Raw genomic sequence first — 24463 nt, 5'->3', positions numbered from 1 at the left:
GTCCTACCACAAAATCATTCTACCTAACTGGCCGAGGTTTCTTCTTCCTACTCTTCTTCCAATCTCAACATTGAAAATTTCTCAACTACTTTTGGCATCCAGGTCATTCATGGGAAAAGGGAAACAGTGAACTTCAAATACCTAATGATGCTCCATTCAGTTCAAATCAAAAGTATTCTCTTGCCCGATTTTAAAACATCTTACTAATTTTCCAATTGTTGGATTTCTTGTATTAACGTATTCATTTCTAGGATCATGACAAAGCCTTTCTGGATTTCCAGATAAATGAAAGAATATCAATATTAATTTGATTTTCTTATTCTTAGAATAGATCAGGTTTACCCGGGGCTAGTTTTTAAATATGAAGAAAAAGTTTGTTGCTTATAATCTTGAACCTTCCAATTAATTTTCACCACTGACGATCAGTGTCCAGTAATTGGCCTCCAACGTGACCCAAGATGTATGTCATTAACTCCAAAAAGTCTTTTGACTTGCTCTCCTTAATACTCAAGGTACCTGGTCCTTACTGTCATGTTAAAAAAACTTGGAATTAATAACTTAATGCAAGCTGATAAGTTCCTCACTGGAGAACTGTTCAAGAAAGTGATAATTCGAATTTTCCTTTCGATAAATCCACTATGTTTAAAGAAATACAAACATCCTCCCTAACATTTAAATAACAAAGATAATGTGGTTAACATTATATTCGTTCATTCACATTTTCAAATCCCATTATATTCTTGCATTCTTATCTTTCTCCTGTACATTTTGCATTGAGTTTATACTTCCTCCACATCATGTTAATTTCTTTGGACAGAATATAGATGACCACTTGTTTACATTTACTCTCAGATACATAACTATGATTATAAAGCCCTTCGAGACACCATGAGGTTGTGCAGGATCACAAGTCTTTCCAACACTTTTATCCGTATACAAGTTCAGCTTTGTAGTTTATAACAACACAGTTAACTTTATTATATTGCAGCCCATATTACGTCACTTAAACAGCCTCTGCTCCCAGATCCAAGCTTAACAAATAGATGTGGCATACAACCATTTCTTTACTCTATCTGGGTTGAGTTTGACTTGTTCATATGGGTTGACTCTTCCTCCAACCGTATAATTGTTGCTCCCATATCCTATTTTGTTTTTAATCCTTTGTGCACACCAGAGCAGCTGTGTAATCAACTGCATGATCAGTTCCTGAATAGGTACTTGAACATTGTTATCCTTTGTCTATTATCAAATTGTCTTTGTATTGCTATCTGGTCTGGACTGCGAGGTTTCTCAGGCTTAGCATGTCGAACTTGGTCAGGGTTATGATATTCTCCATCTTCCTTCTGAATTGTAAATCACGCTTAAAGCTGTTAAGAGTTTCTATCAATAAATTCTACAGTCATCTTGACCAGACGAGTTCAATGTAGCATCCTTGTCTGCCAGTAATTCACAGTTGTACTTTTTATTTTGAGTGTTTCCAGTTATTTAACCATATCTGGGTCAGGAGAAGAATTCTACAATTGTTAAAAAAATTTGTAGAAGTGCAGGCCTGACCTGACCCGAAACGTCACCTGTTCATGTCCTCCACAGATGCTGCCTGACCCGCTGAGTAACTACAGCACCTTGTTTTGTACAAGTACAAGTTTCGTTTTTTCTTCTTCATGTAGAAACATTGTTGACTATGACGACTTCTGTCCTAAAGCACTTCTGAGAAAAAAACTCTGCTGTATGTTTCTTGTACTGCAGCAATTTCACAGCCAATTTCTTCTTTCTCAAACATTCACTCCTGGATCTCCAAATAAAATAAGAGAATAAGAATTCTATAAATCTGATCATAGTCTTGCACTGTAGTGTAGTTGGCAGAGCTGCTACCCCACTGAGCCAGAGACAACGGGTTTATTCTTAACCTCGAGTGCTGCCTGTGTGGAGTATGCAAGTTTTTCCCTGTGACTGCATGGGTTTCTTCTGGGTACTCCCGTTTCCTCCCACTTCCCAAAGATATGCATGTCTGTAGGTTATGGCCACGATTGAGAAAGTGAGATAACATAGTTAGTGTGAACAAGTCATTGATGGTTGGTGGGCCAAAGGGCCTGTTTCCATGCTGTATTTCTTAACACAGAAACAAACGATTACATTCCTATCAGTGTAGTCATCCTCTCCATCTCTGCTGCACCTGTTCTTGAGATGAGGCTTTCCACTCCAGATCATATGAAATGAACTTTTGTTTTCATAAAAATGTATATTCCTCCCAGCTGTGGTGGACCAAGCCCTCACCCATATCTCCTCTACATCCTGTGCAGCTGTTCTCAACCCACCTGTCCCCAGGCATAACAGGGTTCCTTTAGTTCTTACCTTTCACTCCACCAGTCTCTGTATCATTCTTCAACATTTCCATCAGCTACAGTGTGATGCCATCTCTAGTTATATCTTCCCCTTCCCACCCCTGCCTGATTCTGCAGACGCCACTCTTTCCATGTCTCCCTGGTTGGCTCATCCCTCCCCTTCCCCAGACATTTTCCTCTGCAACTACAAGAGTTCTAACACCTCATCTCTGACTTTCATCCAAGGACTTAAACAGCTGGAGATTCACCTGCACCTCCTCCAATCTCGTCGAATGTTTTGGTACTCTTGGTATGCACTTCTCTATATCGGTGAATCCAAACTCAGAATAGACGACCACTTTGCCGAGCACGCGCTCTGTCTGGAACTCCCAATTGCCAGCCATTTCAATTCCTCTGTCTATCCCCACACCAACCTGACTGTTCACAAGTAGGAACTGGAGCAACAGCATTTCATATTCTGACTGTGCAGTCTCCAGCCCAAAAACATAGTCATACAACAAGGATATGGTCCTTTCAGCCCAAGTCGGGCCACAGTTTAAGAATAAGGAGTAAGCCATTTAGAACGGAGACGAGGAAACACTTTTTCTCACAGAGAGTGGTGTCTGTGGAATTCTCCGCCCTAGAGGGCGGTGGAGGCAGGTTCGCTGGATGCTTTCAAGAGAGAGCTAGATAGGGCTCTTAAAAATAGCGGAGTCAGGGGATATGGGGAGAAGGTAGGAACGGGATACTGATTGGGTTTGATTAGCCATGATCACATTGAAGGGCGGTGCTGGCTCGAAGGGCCGAATGGCCTACTCCTGCATCTATTGTCTATTGTCTAAGATATCCTTGCTGACCAAGATATCCCATCTAAACCAATCCCATTTGCCAGTATTTGGTCCATATCCCTCTAAACCTTTCCCATCTATGTACCTGTCCAAGTGAGTTTTAAATGGTGTTGTACCTGCCTCTACTACTTCCTCTGGCATCTCCTTCCATGAACCTACCAACCCGAGTGTGACAAAATTGCCCCTCGGGTTCCTCAAGACTTTGTGCATTCACTCTACTAGACCTCACATGATGTTATACTCCTCTCTCTCAGATTACCCCTCAACCTACTGTGCTCCAAGCAATAAACGCCTAACTTGCCCAATCTCTCCCTATAGCTCAGGTCCCCAAGTTCTGGCAACATCTTTGTAAATCATTTTTTAATTTGTTTCCAGCTTAATGGCACCTTTTTACAGAATGATGACCAAGACTAAACACAATGCTCTAAGTGCGGCCTCACCACGTCTTGTACAAGTATAACACAATGTCCCAATTTCTATACTCAATCCCCTGACTGATGACAGCCTGCATGCCATAAAACCGTCTTCACAAGCCTATCTACTGCAATGTCACTTTCAGGAAACTATGTACGTGTACTCTCAGATCCCTCTGTCATTCACTGTGAAGGTCCTGCCCTGGTTTGACTTCCCAAAATACAACACTGCATACTTAAATGAATTAAACTCCATTTACCATTACTAGATCCACGTAAAACTGATCAAGATCATGCCGTAATTTTTGATGACTATCTTCAATGCCACCTATTTAGAGTCAATGCATTGTACATACTCATCCAAATTGCCGGTATCGAAAACAAACAGGAATTGATAGACCCTCTTTTCTACTGGCCGTGCAATCGTTGCCAAATGCCTCTCTCTCCCCATCGTGAACCTGCCGAGGAGCTGTTCCTTAAAGCTATGATGAGCTATACTGTAAATGATTGAAGGCAAAGAAGTCAGTGTGGAAGGGGGATGGAGAATTGATAACCAATAGCTCGGCTTGAAGCGTGAAGGCAGAACATAAGTGTTCTGCGCTTTATTTTTCCGATGTAGAGGAAGACATCTAGTAAGAACTGAATGCAGTTCAATAGATTGGAAGTAATAGAAGTGAATCACTCTATTACCAGGACAAAGTGAGCAGTTCCTATTAGGAGTATTGTGAGCAGTTTTGGGCCCCATACCTGAGTAGGGATGTACTGGCGTTGGAGATAGTCCAGAGGAGGTTTACGAGAATATTCCTGGGGATAATTGGATTAATGTTTGATGATAATTTGATGGTTCTGGGTCTGTACCGGCTGGAGTTTCGAAAAATGATGGGTGATCTCAATGAAGCTTATCGAATAATGAAAGGCCTGGATAAAATGGACGTGAAGAGGATATTTCCATTAGTGGGAGAGTCTAGGAATAGAGGGCACACTCAGAATAAAAGTATATGCCATTAGAAGGGAGATAAGAAGGAATTTGTTTTTAGACAGAGGGTGGTGAATCTGTGGAATTCATTGTGGCTGTGGAGGTCAAGTCTTTGGGTATTTTTAAAGCAAAGATTTATAGGTTCTTGATTAGTGAGGGTGTCAAAGGTTACAGGGAGAAGGCAGGAGAACGGGGTTGAGAGGGAATAGATCAGCCATGATTGAATGGCGGAGTAGATTTGAGGGGCCAAATGGCCTAATTATGCTCCTTTGACATAAACATAGTAGGAACCGAAGATGCAAAATGGCAGAATTTGCAACTGTTATGGATGCATGCAAAGCTGCCATGAGAATGGGAGTGGGTATTGGTGGAGATGCAAGAGTGAACCTTGCAGCTGTAGGATGCTGAAAGGTGAGGTGAGAAAAATCTGTACCTGATGATGGCAGTCTGGTGAAGATGACGGAAATTGCAGTGGTTGACACTTGGATGGGGAGGTTGGTGGGATGAAAGGTGGGGGCAATGGTGTTGTGTGCTTGAAAGCTTCTGTATTTTCAACCAGTGACCAGGGTGGGACAAGCCTTTGATTATGTTGGTTGCATTCCCATGGCGCTGTGAAGTGCAGATGGAGTCAATGGGGGGAGTTTGGTTAGTGTGATGGACTGGGGTACATCCATATCTCTACAATGTCTTTAAATCTATCAGTATGTTACATGGAATGGCAACGTGACATGGTTTTGCTGGCTCTCTGCTCCATTTGCCATATGTTTCAGGGACGGGAAAGTATGGATGAGTCATTGCTAAAACCTTCTCCACTGAAAGGTTTCACAGGAAGTGTGTCTCACGGGGAAATGTTACTTTCAGAAATTCCCCCTCTTGAGTTTATTGCATATTCTCCAGGCAAATATGTTCATATCTTGTTGGATTAAATTAATTTATGTGCTCCGAAGTCAAAATATATCTGCAGACGTGTGGGATATACAGCAGGGAAACAAACTCTTGGGCCAACCAATATTCTTTCCTTTTGTTCCAAAGGTTCATTTTTTTGCTTTTCATGAATGGATCTCCAAGATTCTTCTGCTGCAGCTCTGTAAGGGCAATGCAGACTTGCATCCTATTTGTGCCAGTGCCTGCTTGCTTTATTAAAAAACAAAAATTCTGATGGGACCAACGTATAAATATTAAAGACGAGGAATTCTTGCGCTACTAGTGTGACATCAGTACAGGGATTTAAGGATCTTCAACCCATAATCTTATTCCAAGCTTTAGTTGATTGCTTTAATTCTCTGTAACAGCTAGTAGCACAACTAAGGTGCTTCATAATAAAAAGACAGTGCATCTCCTGAGTAGCAAGAGAGAGAGGTAAAGCATATATGTAACAAATTCCAGTGTGCAAATTTACTGCATATTCTCCAAATATGTTCACATTTTATGGGATTAAATTCATTTGTGTGCTCTAAAGACAAAATATATAATTTGAATACCTAAGATCTGTAATTTTACCAATGTTCAGATAGCCTTTAAAATTACAACTCTTCAAAATGCCTTTAAATGTGTTAAGTGGGAATATATCATGTACTGTAAATCTACAGTGACACATTGCAATATCAAATTATATGCATGCATAACACAGTAAAAACCCAGATCATTTCCCCAATTACAAACCAGAAAATATTTTCTGAGTCCAAGTGAAGTCAGTCTTCTCATTGCCCACTCATGACCACTATCAAACTGCTTATCTGAACATCTTTCTGGCCAGCCTCATCTCAATCTTTCCATCTGCTATTCATCATTTGCTCGTCAGAAAATGTTTGCACATGAAGTCGATCATGACAACAACGTGGGTGTCGTCACAGTGTATCTTTAATGGCGTTATGTATTTGTGTATCTAGAACTGACTGCCGGATGTAGGAAGTACCTTCACAGAGAGTTTGGCACATCCTAAGCACTTCGGTATATCTGGACTGGATATAATTTACATTAAAAAAAATTGGTTTTCAGTCCACTTTTATGTTAAAAACCAATGATTCACAATTATAGCACCTAACTCTTTAATTATGCCAATTTTGTTTATCCCCCATTACCTGCAAATCCTTAATGTCCGTGAATCATATCATTCTGGAGCTTTTGTGCTTTCTACATACATATCCAAAAAAAATCCAGAGCAAAGCACTATATTAGTGCAGCTGTATCCCATCTGTTTCAATTGCATGAATCACTCCCAGAGGCTAATGTTTATTAATCTGCCTTTTCAATGGTGTCCACTGCATTTCCACTTTTGCTAATGCTGGAGAAGATTGTTACACCAGTTAAACATTGAGCCAAACAATATAAGAAACATTACTGAGAACCAATTCAGTAATTTCTCATTTCAGATGATAAACAGCTGATGATATATTTTTCGTGTTAAAATAAGGCAGCAGGAATTTTAGTTTAGAGATACAGCACGGAAGCAGGCCCTTCGGCTCACCGGGTCTGCGCCGACCAGCGACCTACACCCTACTAGGGACAATTTTTACTTTTACCAAGCCAATTAACCTACAAACCTGTATGTCTTTGGAGTGTGGGAGGAAACCGAAGAAAAGGTGTGGGTTTTCTCAGAGAAAACCCACACCTGTCATGGGGAGAATGTACAAACTCCGTACAGACAGCACCCGTAGTCGGGATTGAACCCGGGTTTCTGGCGCTGTATTCGCTGTAAGGCAGCAATGTTACCGCTGTGCCACCGTGACCGCCCAATATTGACGTAAATTTGATTGACTTCAATTCCAGAACTTGATGTCCGCAGGGAATTGAATCCATTGCTAATTGACTTGACTATTATAAAATTTTCAGAAATGAAGCCCTGTAGCATTTTAATCCACACAAAATATAATTTGGATAAACTCTGCATGTGCATCAAGGAAGGGAAATTAAACAGATGCTGCCCATTCATGGCAAAGAGAATGTTTGTGCTAATTACATTTTCATGGTGCTTTGATTTCTCAAGATTAGTTGTGATAGCAAATAATTAAGTAGTTCTCTTACAGAGCAGGAAATTGCAGAATAGCACAAGAAGGATACTGGGTGATTAAGTATAAACAAAAACTGAAAGTATTGTGACCAGTGTTATTTTGTTCTTTTGAAGATAAAGGGTAATGTATTGGGCCAAATCCTGCTGGCTGCGGATAGTAGTTCCAAGGAAACTGCAAGCTATCTGATGGCACAATGGGCTACGTGTTCGGCTGGCGACCGGAAGGTAGCCGGTTCGAATCCCGCTTGGAGTGCATACTGTCGTTGTGTCCTTGGGCAAGACACTTCACCCACCTTTGCCTGTGTGAATGTGTGTGAATGTGTGTGAGTGATTGGTGGTGGTCTGAGGGGCCGTAGGCGCAGATTGGCAGCCACGCTTCCGTCAGTCTGCCCCAGGGCAGCTGTGGCTACAGAAGTAGCTTACCACCACCGAGTGTGACTGAGGAGTGAATGAATAATGCGATGTAAAGCGCCTTGAGTATTAGAAAGGCGCTATATAAATCCCATCCATTATTATTATTATTATCTGATGCTTACACCTCAGGCACATGTGAGGAGATGCCGAAGTCAAAGACTTCCTGAAGATCAGACATCTCCAACTCGTGCTGTTTACTCCTTTACAGGATTCTCAATTTTATCCAGTGGCTGTCAATGATGCCTTGTTCATTTACAAGATGTATTTTATTCATATAGGAAGTACAAACGGCATGTGTCTTTTGCTACATTCGTTGACCCGTTGATCAATGCCAACCATGTTATCTTAAGACACACATTAAGTATTTCGGCGACTTTTACCCAGAACCCACTGGACACTGAGGCAGAATGGCAGCGGTCAGGGTCCAATTCCGTGAGGCACATGGGAGGCTGGAAGTCAATACAGAAGTCAATGACAGCAAGTTCATTAGACGGGACAGGCTGGAACATGGCAAAGAGCAAGGAGAGGTGGTTGCATGAGGCCTGACAGGTTGGACGGATAAACCCTAGGCATGTGCGACTGGGATGTTATAGCCATCATGGAAACCTGGCAAAGGGAGAGACAGGATTATCAGCTTAATGTTCAGGGATGCAGGTGTCACAGGTGAGGATGAGGTAGGAATAAAAGAGCAGGGGTGTTGCATTATTGATTAAGGAGAACATCATAGCAATAGTCTGAGATTGCACACGGAAGGATCGTCAAGTAAGGCGATGTGGGAGTAGGTGAGAGATAAAAAGTGGATGATTCCTATAAATTTTATAATCCCACCTTGTTGAGATTGTGCTGTTGGCCCCCAAAAAGTTAATGGAAAGAGATAGAGATAGGGCTGGTCCTCAAATTGAAGTTCTTTGAAGAGCGAAGCCATCTTTGTTAGTATTAGACAGGAGCTTGCAAAAGATGATTGATGTAGGTTGTGCGTGAGCAAAGGGACTTCTGGATTGATGGATGCTTTAAAAAATGTGAAAATGAGAATTCAAGGTATGCATGTTAGAGTGAAGGGCAATTCAGTTGGAACCCTGGATGATGAGAAAAATTGAGGCGCTGGTCAGAAAAAAGTAGGCATGTGTCAGATATATTCAGTTGGGATCAAGTGTATTCTGGAGGAGTTTAGGGAATTGATGAGCATATTTGAGACACAGATCAGGAGGGCAAAGTGGGGGGTGGGGGGTCTTGAGATTGCTCTGGCAGGTAAGATTAAAGAGAAACCAAAGAGATGTTGTGTATACTAAGGGAAAAAGGGTAACTATGAGGCAATATGTCATTATGGCAGTTGATGTTTGAGAGCTTGTTCAGAGTCCTGTATTATGCTGCTGCATGGATGAACTGCAAATGGATGATTGCATTAGTTTTCAGACCTTTCTGTCAAAAGCACAGTCCAATATGTACTTCACCTCCAACATTCGGCTTGTCACTGGGCTGACTGGTGCAGAACCTCACTAATTTAGTCGGATCATCAATTACCCTGTTGTAAATGTACAGTGCATTCAGAAAATATTCAGACCCCTTCACTTTTTCCACATTTTGTTACGTTACAGCCTTATTCTAAAATTGATTACATTCATTTTTTTCAATCTACTACACAATAGCCCATAATTAAAAAGTGAAAGCAGGTGTTTGGAAATTAAAAATAAATAACTGAAATATCATATTTACACAAGCATTCAGACCCTTTACTCAGTACTTTGTTGAGGCACCTTTGGCAGCGATTACAGCCTCAAGTCTTCTTGGATATGACGCTACAAGCTTGGAACACCTGTATTTGGGTAATTTCTCCCATTCTTCTCTGCAGATCCTCTCAAGCTCTGTCAGGTTGGATGGGGAGCGTCGATGCACAGCTGTTTTCAGGTCCCTCCAGAGATATTCGATCGGGTTCAAGTCCGCGCTCTGGCTGGGCCACTCAAGGGTATTCAAAGACTTGTCACAAAGCCACTCCTGCGTTGTCTTGGCTGTGTGCTTAGGTTCGTTGTCCTGTTGGAAGGTGAACCTCTGCCCCAGTCTGAGAACCTGCTCCAGACCGTTCAGGACTTCATCTGTACTTTGCTCCTTTCATCACTCCCCCGATCCTGACTAGCCTCCCAGTTCCTGCCGCTGAAAAACATCCCCACAGCATGATGCTGCCACCACCATGCTTCACCGTAGGTATGGTATTGGCCAGGTGATGAGCGGCTTCTGGTTTCTTCCAGACGTGACACTTGGCATTCAGGCCAAAGACTTCAATCTTGGTTTCATCAGACCAGAGATTCCTGTTTGGGTGCCTTTTGGCAAACTCCAAGCGGGCTGTCAGTTGCCTTTTACTGAGGCTTCCTTCTGGTCACTCTACCATAAAGGCCTGATTGGTGGAGTGCTGCAGATATAGTTGTCCTTCTGGAAGGTTCTCCCATTTCCACAGAGGAACTCTGGAGCTCTGTCAGAGTGACCATCGGGTTCTTGGTCATCTCCCTGACCAAGACTCTTCTCCCCCGATTGCTCAATTTGGCTGGGCGACCAGCTCTATGAAGTCTCCTGGTGATTTCAAAGTTCTTCCATTTAAGAATGACAGGAGGCCACAGTGCTCTTCGGGACCTGCAATGCTGCAAAAAATTGTTTCACACCCTTCCCCAGATCTGTGTCTCAACACAATCCTGTCTTGGAGGTCTACGGACAATTCCATCGTCTTCATGGCTTGGTTTTTGCTCTGACATGCACTGTCAACTGTGGGACCTTATATGGACAGGTGTGTGCCTTTCCAAATCAAGTAAAATCAATTTAATTTACCACTGGTGGACTCCAATCAAGTTGTAGAAACATCTCAAGGATAATCAATGGAAACAGGATGCTCCCAAGCTCAATTTTGAGTGTCATAGCAAAGGGTCTGAATACTTATGTAAATGTGATATTTCAGTTATTTCTTTTTTAATTACTTTGCAAAAAATTCTAAATACCTGTTTCCCCTTTTTTATTATGAGGTATTGTGCGTAGATTGATGATTAAAAAAATGAAAATAATCCATTTTAGAATGTCTGTAATGTAACAAAATGTGGAAAAAGTGAAGGGGTCTGAATACTTTCTGAATGACTGATTTTGCATTACTCTAATGCTAATTACTTTTTGTTTTGTTCTTGCTCTCTTCACTGGTTCCGTCAATTGACTCATTATTTGACAATTGCAATTCTTCAGTTAACAGAACTGTGAGCAGTCTGAATCATTGTCCTGAGAGCAGTTATCATTCTTGTACATCTGTTGATTAGCTGGATGAAATCCGGAGAGACAATTAAAATTTCTGAAGATCACATTAAACAGATGAGCAAAAGTGCGACTTTACATTTAGTGAGAAAATAATGGGAATGGTACAACCTGCTTGTACACACTTCAGTGCCCTTGTATAGCACCATTGAAAAAAAGACCTACAGCACTTGATGTGACCCATTTATACATTTATGTCTGAGTTAAAATTGATAGTCAATGAAAAGCTAAGTAATTTATAATTGTTTCAACCTATGTATTGAAAATTGTCAGCGACATTCAGTTTAGTAACAGGAACAGAGAAGCGTTTTGAGTGGTTATTCAGAATTTTAAAAAATCTGGCGAAGGGTAATTGGATCTTTTTTTGATTTATATGAATGGTTCAAACCATGTGCAGGACATAATGTTATAGACAACAGTTTTCAGTTGTCACAAAAAGCAATAATGTAATGAACAAGAGGAGAGATGGTAAGAGGAGGACAGAACTGATGGATGAAATGAATTGTTGCACAATAGATGCCACTTAATGCAGAGAAGTATGCAGAGACCTAATTTTGTGCGAAGAATTTAGTGACAGTATAAATAATGCAATTTTAAGGGAACATAGGATGTGGAAGAACCTAAAGTGTGCCAATATGTCTTTGACAGTGATAGCAGAACTTAGAGGCAGAGAGCTAAACTGCATGGAAACCAGCCCTTGAGCATAACTTGTCCATGCCGACAAGTTGTTATTCTCAACGTCCCATTTCCCTTAATTTGGCCCATATTTGGGCCAAACTTTGGTTTGGAAATATATTTCATCAGCAGTTCAAAGTGTGTTTTATAAAAGTTTAGTCAAGCCATTTAGCTTTGTACTTTATTCCCCTATTTATAAAGTCAAGGGCCAAAGATGCCTTCCTTAATGCATTCTCAAGTATGACTTTCAAAAGACATTTGGACAGATATATGGATGGGAAAAGTTTGGGCCAAATTAATTTGGACTAAACTTTTATAAAACACACTTTGAACTGCTGATGAAATATTAGAATAAAGAACTGTTCAGCACAGGAATAGACCCTTCATCCCACAATGTCTGTGTTGTACATGATGCCAAATTAAACCAATTCCTTTTGCTTACATTTCCATACCGTTCCATTCCCTGCATTGTATGTGCCTATCTAAAAGTCTCTTAAACACGACTATTGTATCTGGTTTCACCAGCACACTGGGAGTGTATTCCTCGCACACTCAGTGTAACCTGTCCTGTGTATCTCCTTTAAACTTTCCCTCTTTCGCCTTAAATCTATGCCCTGTAATAGTTGGCTTTATTTAATATCCGGCCCACTACGGTAGTGTTGTCTGCGAATTTGTAAATTGAGTTGTATTTGTATTTGACTGCACAGTTGTGGGTGTATAAGGAGTAAAAAATGGGGCTGACAATGCATTCTTGCGGAGCACCAGTGTTGAGGATTATCGTAGAGGATGATGATGACTGTGTCAAGAATAGCATACAGTTTATAACACTGAAAAAAAGAAAATGGTGGAAATGTTCAACAGTGTAGGCAACAGTGTGGGCAGAGAAAAAGTGTTGACATTTCAGGTGGATTAAACGTCAGCAGAACTAGGAACAGTGGAAATCGAACACTGGCCAATTCAGATGCATATTAGAAAACTGTTTGTCTGAAATTATTGATTAAATGTGGTATCGTAAGGGCTGGAACATACCAAATCAGAAGTTGAAATGATTATTAAGCTCAAGTTGGGCTTCATTAGAATATTACAAGAAGCCAAACACAGGGATGAAAGAGTGAGATTGGGATAGAAAATTGAAATGACAGGCCAAGTACAAGCTGAAGATAAATGCAGAGATCACCCTCAGTCAGGCCCAGGATAGAAATGTTAGTATGGGAATGCAAGATACAACAGGCCTTTTGTACTGGCAGCCTAGATATCATTTATCTCATGGCTCTTCCTTGATATCCAACTTAAGTATTATTGAAAATGGGGGGGGGAAGTTGGTTGGTTATGCTAATAACTAGAGTAGACAAAAGTACTGGAGAAGCTCAGCGGGTGTGGCAGCATCTATAGAGCGAAGGAAATAGGCAACGTTTCGGGCTGAAATCCTTCTTCAGACATTGCCGAGACGTCCTGAAACGTTGCCTATTTCCTTCGCTCCATAGATACTGCCGCAACCGCTGAGTTTCTCCAGCACTTTTGTCTACCTTTGATTTTCCAGCATCTGCAGTTCCTTCTTAAACTAATAACTAGAGTGATGTGCTCAGAGATTTACTGCAAGCCTGGTTTATAATATGACAAATCGACAAGAAGGTTCCAGTGCGCATACACTTTTTCATGTTGGTATCCATGGTGGATTGTGGTCCTTTCAGTTGCTTAAGGTCCGGACCCCATAATTTAATGAATAAACATTATTCTTTAAACTCTCAAAATCATTTTGTAATACTAAAATTTCAAAGAAAGTGATAATCTAATTTTTTAACTTTTTTGAGGTGACAGTAGGCCATTCTGGCATGTATCATCTTAAAAAAAACATTGTTCAAAAGTAGAATTACCACAAGTGTGCTACTGAGCTACCACAGCAGTAATTATGATTGTTATTAATATATGCCAGAATAATATTGAGGTTACTACATTTAGTTTCATCGTATCTGAGCTGTGAAGGAGAAACATCAACTGGTTTACCACAACAATCCCTACTCCATAATGCTGACAGGGGAAAGATAGGTGTGAGGATATCGGCACAAGGCCAAACTGTAAATAATGATCCCACTGTTTAACAATCTGCCAGGAGGCCTGCAAATGAAAACCAGCAGCTTGAATTAGATTCTAGAGAGTTGCCAGTGTCAGTGGAACTACAAAAATGGAAATGGAAATCCCTGAGTATATCTGGCTCTAATTTGCAATTAAAAAATGGTTGATTTGTACAGAATCAGCAGTACTGAGAAATGTCCAGCACTGAGGGAGGCTATTCAGCCAATATTACCTCTGCCAGCTTTTTTCTACTGCATTAATTCCATCATGGTTTCCCTATAGCCTTGTACAATTTCCTGTTCATATTGTATATTAAATCCTCCATTGGAGCAATGATGGGCTTTGCTTCTAATCATTAGCATTTTGCTTCAGAACATTTATCCTTGCAGCACTTCCTATACTTAATGTCAACTATAAATCAACAACTTCTCATCACTGACATAAATGTCTATTGTTCATGACAATTCTAATCATACACCTTGAATTAGGAAAGGCAATTACATTATTTAAAGGAGCACTATTTATTAGTTCTATTGGCAGTATGTACATTTTGGTTTTTTTTAATTGTTCACAAAATGTTCCAGAAAAGTGTTTCAGAATTTGAGTAATTTAGAAATTTGGTGATTATTTGCATTGCACAAATCAGATGACTCATTTAGAAGTAAGATTAATGCCTGCCACACCTATGTAATCCATCTTTCACTTGCACAGCTTGTGCTATCTGGAAAGATGAGAGCGACAGTCATGTGGTAATACCCCACCTGCAAGCCCCCCTCCAAATTTGCGCATCATCTCAACTTGGAAATGTGTCACTGCTCTTATAACATCACTGGTTCAAAATTCTGGAATCTCACCTGACAGTTCAATATGGCAGAATTCTGAAATAAATGCAAAAAGTCTAGAAACACTCAGGAGGTAGAGTAATATCTGTGGAAAGAGAAACACGTTAACATATTAGGTCCTAGACTCAATCTCGTTATTCTGGAAGTACCTTGACCATGCAAATTGTAGCTGTTCACTGTGCCTTCTCCTGAGTAATGTAATGCTGAGCTTGTCAGTGGTGCCCACATCATTAGTGTTGGGGAAAAAAGTGGACTGAATCTCTGCCAAATCATAGAAAATCTCAAACCCTTGTAATAGAATAATGCTTGTACTACTATATTGGCTACATGATGTGGCTGCAGCCACATTAACCATTGCATGCATTATCTCATACAATTTCAGCTTTGTTACTCATAACTACTTACTAGTTCAATCCAAGTGTAACTGTGAATGATTTTGCCAAGGTCAAGGCTAGGAAATAATGTCATGAGAAGTTGTGGGACAATTGGAATGAAAATTAAAAAGTGACAAAGGTTATAAAATCGGATAAAATTTGTATTCTGTTCTGATTTTCATTTTTATTTCAACTGGACCATTATAATATCCAGAGGTTGAGGCAGATCAAGCATATATAAATGTACCATTGCCTTGTCTTCTATAATCAATATACCGAATTGTTCATAATTTTTATTTCACGTGCAATTAATGCAAATATTCTGAAAAGTCTTACTGATTTTGATCCCTTTGTTTAATTGGCAGACTTTCCGATGGCCCGTCACCAGCAACATTGATGGCACTGAAATGCTGGAGATCCAAGTGTTAAACTACAGCAAGGTCTTCACTAATAGGTATGACAGTACAATCTATTATTGTCCATGCTCCAAGTTTGACTACAGCTGAGCCACTTCTGCCTTTGGTCAGTAGAGACTGTCAGGAATGTGGTGAGCCTGGTCATGTCTCTTAGTGATACAAGATATTTTTAAACTGCAACCATGTTTGTTCTTGTGTTTGTTCTTTTTAAGAATAGAATGATAATTCAATATTTCCAGATCTGTTGTTGGTTCTGTAAATATTTTGTATAATGATGCATTTTACCTTGAGTGATTGTATTTCAAATTATAGTTGAATTTGATTGTCACTATTGACAATGGGTAGCAGAGACAATTGGAAAATACTTAAGTTCATAGCTTCATACAGTATATCACCTTCTGCATTGTAAGTACTTTTACCTGTCAACTGAATCAGTATTGCATCCCTATTCAAAGGGCATAAAGAAACTACATTGTACCCCAGGAAACAAATTATAAACTTTCAGACTCCTGGTGCAGATGCTAGATTCACCAGTCTAATGTCGACAAAAATACCGGAGAAACTCAGCGGTTGAGGCAGCAGCTATGGAGCGAAGGAAATAGGCAACCTTTCTTCAGACTGTGTTAGCTTGCTTGCCCAAATTTCAGGTTCATGATATCCCATTCGTTCATTTTAATGTAAAAAAATATGTAACAATAAATAAGGCGGATGCTTGAATTCTAATGTGTGTTCATGGGTACATAAAATGTGCGCTGAGAGTGTTGATGATTTTTTTTTTAACCTCTTCTATAGTTCAAGGCGAAATAACCCTTTAAATTAGCTATGGATAACTTTCCATGTTTCTGTGTTTAGCCTTTCCAAATTCCAACTACAGTGGCAAGGTAGGACCATTGCTCCAAGCAAGACTGTAATGTGCAAGTATTGTGAATGAAGCTGGATCTCTCTTGGGTGGCTGTTACCAAAGATCCTATAGCGGAGCGCTCCGCTATAAGATCTTTGGCTGTTACACACAACCCATAACAATAACAAAGAAAGGTTCAGAGGAATCACCAGTGTCCTGGTGGCCTGATACATTTTTGTCCATTGCAACTCTTTCCCAGGGTTGCATCTGTCAACGTGATGGAACAGTCATGCCAAGGCTGAGATTAAAATATATCCTGTTTTGTCCTGATATGCTTGAGGATATCTTGATTTAACCCACAGTTACATAGAAACATAGAAAATAGGTGCAGGTGTAAGCCATTTGGCCTTTCGAGCCTGCACCGCCATTCAATATGATCATGGCTGATCATCCAACTCAGTATCCTGTACCTGCCTTCTCTCCATACGCCCTGATACCTTTAGCCACAAGGGCCACATCTAACTCCCTCTTAAATATAGCCAATGAACTGGCCTCAACTACCTTCTGTGGCAGAGAATTCCAGAGATTCACCACTCTCTGTGTGAAAAATGTGAAAAGTTGCATCTTTATGCTGACAGATGCTATTGCTTCTCTTAAAATGTAAAGCAAATGTTTACATTTTCTTTAAAGAAGTATTACATGACAAGGTCCTGAAATTTCTTGATCCTTAAGTCTTTATCTGAGATAGAGTATGAACAATATAAATCCACATTCTTCTCCTACTCCTCATTTAATATTGGTCTATTAGTTTATTGTGGTCACATGCACTGCAATACAGTGAAAAGCTTTGTTTGTGTGCTATCCAGTCAAATCATAGTAACCATTTTGTACCAATGGGTTAGATTTGGTAATGTAATATTGTGTGAAATAGTTTGTTCCATTATTTTAATAAGCATTTTTGTCCACTTAAACAAAATGGGAATTCACTGACATCTCTAAAACAGCGATGCCGATGAAAGTCGGTTTAACCCAGAGTAATTTAGCACACGCTTCTGGGTAACTTAGGATAAAAAAGAACATCTGTCACCTTTTTTAGAGTTGGTCTTTCCTTCTCTACCCTTGTTCTGTATGAAACATTGATAACTGTTGCCAACACTAAAGCAACATGCAAAATCTGTTTGCAGGAGATATTCAACATTACTGTTTTGAAAAATAACAGTTCATATTTACTTACGTAACAAAAAGCTTTTAATTTCCATTAAAATTATGGCAAGGAGAGGGCCAACATTCCAGCTGCATATTGTATTATCTTAATTCCTTTAAATCTCCTTTAAAAAGGAGTTAAAACGGAATAGTTTGGCAGTGACTATTGATGAATATCTTGCAGCTTTGCAGAGATATTATTCATCTGCAAAAAGGTTCAGACACAAAACATTGTCCATTTTAAACAGCTTCCTTAGGAGGATAGCATCACAACCTGCTTGAGAGGACAATTCCACTGAATTTAATGTTTGATAGAGGAGTTGATAGTTCGTACCGTATAGTATAAATTAACTTATTTATAAGATACAATAACATTTTATTCATGTTAATTGGCCTGCCAACAATCACAACGCACAAGGTACACAAAAACTTGAAATTAAAAGTGCAAAAAAAAATGTAAAGGACAAGCGACTGTTGGCTGGCTGCCGTGTGCACAGCGTCTTCACCGGAACAAACGAACAAACAAACAAACGCAGACTTATCCCCTGGGCAGAGGATTTTAAACTAGAGTGCCCCCTCCTTCCCCTCCCCCACACCGGGTCCACATTGTTCTTCACGGCGGTATCCCCAGGCCAGGTCCCCATTGTCTTCCCCACCCCTGCCCCTCCCTCACGTCCCGCAGCCGAGGTTCCCGCTGCCATCGAGGCTCAAGCTGTCGCCGAATCTCCAGCTGTTGCCGCCGAGGCTCCCACCGCCGCCGCCGCTGAGGCTCCTTTGACCCAGGCAAACCTCACCGCCCGGCTTCTCCGCAGACCCCTGGGAGGCCTGTGGAGCGAGTCGGGCCTACCAAGGCGCACTTCGGCCGTCGCTCCTGTCGTCGGCGCCGCAGTTGTTTGGCGGGTGGATTGGACCCGCACGGCTCCCCGGGACACAAAGTCAGGAAGACAATGAGAATTAAGGTTTCAGAACGATGGAATATGGTCCTTTTTCTCACCCATATAGTTCCAGCTCAAAGATTGACAAAAGATGCCTCCCCATGGAGACTATTAATGAATAACTATTAATTAAAAAACAATGATTGCACTAAACTCCTCATAAGCACCCACAGAGCAGAAGACTTTAGTTGCTATTTGTTATGAAAAGAAAACCTAGCTCTAATCTTTGTTCATAGCCATCTATTAATTATTCTTTTGACATCTGATGTAATTTGTGACATACTGAACTGACTGATGCCGTGTTTGGGAACGACTGACAAACGATACTTAGTACTTCTTCTTTAAACAATGTCTTTTTACTCTTGGCAGGCAATGCTGAACATCTGTCATTGTTTCTGTCTGATGCACTGACTCTATTGTCTGATCTGTGGCTATCTTATTATTTTCTAATTATGGCAGCACATCTATGGCCTGGTTTAATTTCTGACTGGGAAATTAAATGTTCCTGCTATTAATATTTCACAGGCACTGTTCCTCTTCATGAACAACTGAAACAGGATGGAAGCGGTATCAAATGGACACAGATTTAATTATTGAATCTGATAGGATACTGAACCCAATGTGTCAACAACCTTTAGGTTTCAAACACCATGGGATTAATTATTTGTGTCGCAAGTCCCTAACTCATCCAAGGTGCAGCTTCTGAGAACATTTGCAATAAGTCATCAATGTCTTCATTTCAATCAACCTTGACCTGTTTTTGGTCAGATCTTGTGCCACAGATTGGCTGTTGAACATGTTTATCATTCACCTTCCCAGCGTCTATTCGAAGAGTTGCTCCAGGAGTTACATCAACACTCTCTATAGACGAAGCAGCAAGTTAGCAAATTGGAACTGAGAAGTATTAATTACAGTTTGTTACCTGCAACTAGGATGAAAGGTCTTTTCTAAATCACTTGGTAACATTTTCTGCATTGTATCTCTAAACTTAACTAAACTAAATTTTCTTTCACTGAAGATACTTTCATGGTATATTTGCATGTAATTGTGCTCACTTGCACAATGTAAGGCATATATGTTAATATTTTCATAGTCCATTCTTAGCGTGGCTAATGATATACACCTACTTCAGGATCTGAACCTCAAGAGTAACTATGTCATAACCAATAGACACTCGCTCTTCAAACTTTGCTTACATCCATCGAATATATCTTGTTGAGCCATTGTCCAATTTCATCTCTCATTCCTCTTAGGATGGGGGTGCAATTTTGTCACCCCAGTGGGGCTACCAGTGGATATAGTTGAGGCTGGTACAATAATAACATTTAAATGCCACTTGGACAAGTACATAGATAGGAAAGGTTTTGAGGGATATGGACCAAATGCAAGCAAATGGGACTAGCTTAGATGGTGCATCTTGGTCGGCATGGATGAGTTGGGACAAAGGGCCTGTTTCTGTGCTGCATTCATCTGGCCCATTCTTCCATTCCTCCTCTCATTAGCATGTGACACTAGGAGTAATGCAGAAATTAAAGTTTACCAGATCTATTTACTTTTCAATGAAAATATATATACTATGATTGAAGATATTCTTCTCCATCAAAATAATGAAAGCAATTTTGCTTCAATATGGGATATTACTTAGGGACGTCATAGAGTTGGGGGAAAACAATTTCAATGACATGGCACTTTCCAAAGGAAAGGTGGATGAAGCCACCTCAAGCATTTTGCTTCAATACGACCGTATTGGTGCCACCTCCTGCACCCATGCAGAACTCACTGACTTCATCCATTTCATCACTAACTTCCATCCGGCACTCAAATTCACATGGACTATTTCCGACATCTCCCTACCATTTCTAGACCTCACTATCTCCATTGCAGGTAACAGACCACTGACTGACATCTACTACAAACCCACTGACTTCCATGGCTTTCTGGACTACACTTCTTTCCACCCTGTTTCCTGTAAGGATTCTATCCCCTACTCCCAATTCCTCCGTCTACGCCACATCTGCACCCAGGATGAGGTGTTCCAAACCAGGGATCAGAGATGTCCTCATTCTTTAGGGAACGGGGGTTCCCCTCTTCGACTATAGATGAGGCTCTCACCAGGGTCTCCTCTATGCCCCGTAGCTCCGCTCTCACTCCCCATCCCCCCACTCGTAACAAGGACAGAGTCCCCCTTGTCCTCACCTTCCACCCAACCAGCCGTCACATACAACATATAATCCTCCGACATTTTCATCACCTCCAACGGGATCCCACCACTGGCCACATCTTCCCATCTCCCCCCCCCCTGTCTGCTTTCCGCAGAGACAGCTCCCCCTGTAACTCCCTGGTCAATTTGTCCCTTCCCACACAAACCACCCCCTCCCCTGGTACTTTCCCTTGCAACCGCAGGAAATGCTACACTTGTCGCTTTACCTCCCCCCTCGACTCCGTCCAAAAACCTAAGCAGTCTTTCTAGGTGAGGCAGAGGTTCACCTGCACCGACTGTAACCTCATCTATTGCATCCGCTGTTCTAGGTGTCAACTGCTCTACGTCGTGAGACCAAGCGCAGGCTTGGCGGTCGCTTCGCCCAACACCTCCGCTCAGTTCGCATTAACCAACATGATCTCCCGGTGGCTCAGTACTTCAACTCCCTCTCCCATTCTGAATCCGACCTTTCTGTCCTGGGCCTCCTCCATGGCCAGAGTCAGTCCCACCGCAAATTGGAGGAGCAGCACCTCATATTTCCCTTGGGTAGTTTACACCCCAGCGTTATGAACTTTGACCTCCAATTTCAGGTCATCCTTGCTTTCTCCCTCCTTCCCCTCCCCAGCTCTCTCACAGCCTACTGTCTCCTCCTCTTCCATATGAACAGATGTGGCATTAAGTCAATTTTTTATATCTAAGTGCTTATATTTAAATGCTTGAGAAGGTGGGGCAATGGATTTCTGTGAAAGGGTAGAACAGAAATCAACCATTAAAATGGAGACACACCCACACAATTAACTAATCAGCACAAAAACTGGATAAGCTCAAGGCCATAAAATAAAATCATACATATGCAATATTGTCAGGAACTGACCATGTTTTTAGATTTCCCATCTATTCTTTCAATTGAACTGGGAAGGTTACCAAATTACTTAGAATGGGTAGAGTTGATAATACAATGATTGTGTCCTGTTCTTTGATCCCTTCATTGCATTACTTAAGACGAAACCCAAACACACAGGATTGCCCCTCCATTTACTATCATGTTCCCCAATGTTGTTACCATGGCAGCTGGACCTGGAACTTTATTGAAAGCTAAATAAAAATGTCACAAATCTTGAACATTATTATTAAATAAACATGCAAACACATGGGCTATTGAATTATATAAGTTGAGGATACTTTACACACAAAAGATTTCTGAGAAATTAACTGGGATTTGACAATTATATTTTTGAATTATATTTGGAAAAGCTTTTGGTGTAGAGTGCCTTGAAAGGGGAACGCACTAATCATATATTAAAGTGGTATATCTGTCGACATGGCATGGGCGGCAGTCATAATCTTTGTAGAATTAAAAAATATAATCAAATTGTTTCGCAGAAATCTTTTAACTAGCCAGAATACAGAGTATTTAATTGTCCTATGTATCAACAACAGAACAATGAAATTCTTACTTGCAGCAGCATATCAGGCCTGTAAATACAATACATACAGAAAATATATAATTTTAAAAATCACTAAATTATTCATCACAATACTCGTTCAAAAAATTCTGTAGTCCGAATGAAACCAAAGATTGTCCACAGAAACTCATAGTTTAGGTGACATTAACATAACATATGGTTGGTGAGAAGAAGCTGTACACATATTCCAGTTCAAAAGACTAGTGGAAATGGTTTCTCACAAAACAGCCTCCATTTATCAAAAATGCTGTGAAATCAATCCAAACCCCTCCTGTTGCATTGCCCATCAAACCTGTGGTACATTGTTTGATCTGTTGCCTTTAGAGAAAGTACGTAAAGGCATCAGAGAACAAACTGAAGAACTATGTTTGAGCCTACGTGATCTTTCATACCAACCATCGCTACCTATTGCATGCCTATGTTTTTGAGTACTACTCCGTTTGCGATTAAGTTAACAGAGGAAGAGATTTAATCACTCTTTCAACTATAATATAGTTATTTGCATCTTCTCTCTTTACTAGAAGTATTTCTAATGTACTCAAATAAAACCTAAAAATTAATTTTTGATCTTAAGCAAGATATTCCTAATTTTAACAGTGAACAGTTATTTAGTTGAAAAGGGTTAATGGCGTAGTTAAATAATGCATATTTGAAAGATAAAATAATATCCACAATTTGAGTGTAATAAATTGTATTAAAAATAAAAAGTAAAATTTAATCGGTTCAATAATTGTCCTTCATATTGCATTGCACACCGTCTTATTGGTGTATAACAATAATTGAACATTGATGAACAATCATCTCCTTTGATAATGACTGAGAAGTGCAGTGACTGTGAATTTCTGCAGGCACTGTTAATTACTTATATCCCCAATTTCATCGTTTTTGTAAATACCATTTATTTGAGTATTCAGTTCCCTGACTCCCTACATTGCAGAAATGGCCATTTTTGATGTCCATGAGCAAACAACATGACCCAACGCTACCTTAAGGGCAATGTGGGATGAAGCGAGGATATTTATCCCTTGTGTTTGCTGCACTAGTTAATAAGATCATAATTGACCTTTTACCTCACTGCCATTTTTTTGTGTTAATCTCAAATCCCCTGATAACATCCAAAAACCTGTCAAAATGTTGAATATACTCAAAGTTTGAGCCAGTACACCTATTTAAAGATTCATTATTCTTTGGACGAAGAAAGTTATTGTTTGTTTAAACTGAACATCCAACCATTTGTTTAGAGACTGTAAACTCGAGACTCCCCAGCAAGTGGAAACATCAGTGCTGGAGTTGCCCTGTCAAGCCCTTTAAGAATTTGTACACTTCACAAACATTATCTCTCATTCTTAAATTTTAGAACTATAGGCCTAGTCACCTATGGAGAAATTAAATGGGCAAACATACCATTTCAGAAATTAATTTGGTGAACCATTCCAGCACTCCATTGCAATTGTATCCTTCCTCAGGTAGGAAGACCAGACTTGTACATTATCTCCTTGAAGTAACACACCTCTTGCACAACTATTCTTTTGCAGTAAAGGCCAACATACCATTGGCCTTCTTAATTGCTTGCTGATTCTACATGTTAACGTTAAGTGACTGTGTAGAAGGACACTCAATTGCTTCTGAAACCAATACCTTACGAACTTCCATCATTGAACCAATGCTAACACCTTTGATAGTCTAGTGGCTGTAGTGGTGCAGAACTTCTGTGTTGCGGCAGTTTGCTTATTTTATCAATTTTATCCCAGTTTGACACAATGACAAACATATCATAACGTTGCAGAATCAAGGAACTGCAGATGCTGGTTTACAAAAAAAGGACAGAAAATGCTGGTAACTGAGCTGGTCAGGTAACATTTCTGGAGTAGGTAATGTTTCTTCAGACTGATTGTAAAGGGGGGGGGGAGAAATAAAGCTGGAAGAGAAGAGAGGCAGGACAAAGCATGGCATGTTAATAGGTGAACTGGGGTGAGGGGTATTTTTGATAGGGAGTGGGTTGGGGGGAAAAAGGCCAGAGATGAAAGCAGAAGGTGTGAGACAAAAGGATTGAAGAGTTGACATTGTGAAGCCAGAAGAAGGAATGTGGTGGGAGGGAGAGAGGAGAAATAGGTTGGGCACAGGGGGGGGGGGGGGGGGCTAAGGAAGAAAGGGGAGAGGAGGGTTGTTCGAGA

The 24463-nt window shown here is 40.4% G+C and overlaps 1 protein-coding gene across 4 annotated transcripts in view; it reads left to right on the top strand.

The window, feature by feature from the left end:
- Positions 1-24463, top strand: part of otof (otoferlin) — a 313157-nt gene that overhangs the window by 112429 nt on the left and 176265 nt on the right. For all 4 annotated transcript variants that reach the window (XM_033021479.1, XM_033021476.1, XM_033021478.1 and 1 more), the window contains exon 3: positions 15594-15682. In XM_033021479.1, the coding sequence (XP_032877370.1) occupies positions 15636-15682 (47 nt within the window). In that variant the 5' untranslated portion in view covers positions 15594-15635. The remainder of the gene's footprint in view (positions 1-15593; positions 15683-24463) is intronic.

Source organism: Amblyraja radiata, chromosome 5 (assembly GCF_010909765.2).
Source record: "Amblyraja radiata isolate CabotCenter1 chromosome 5, sAmbRad1.1.pri, whole genome shotgun sequence".
Classification (NCBI taxonomy): Eukaryota; Metazoa; Chordata; class Chondrichthyes; order Rajiformes; family Rajidae; genus Amblyraja; species Amblyraja radiata.
This window is presented reverse-complemented; position numbering and strand designations above follow the sequence as displayed.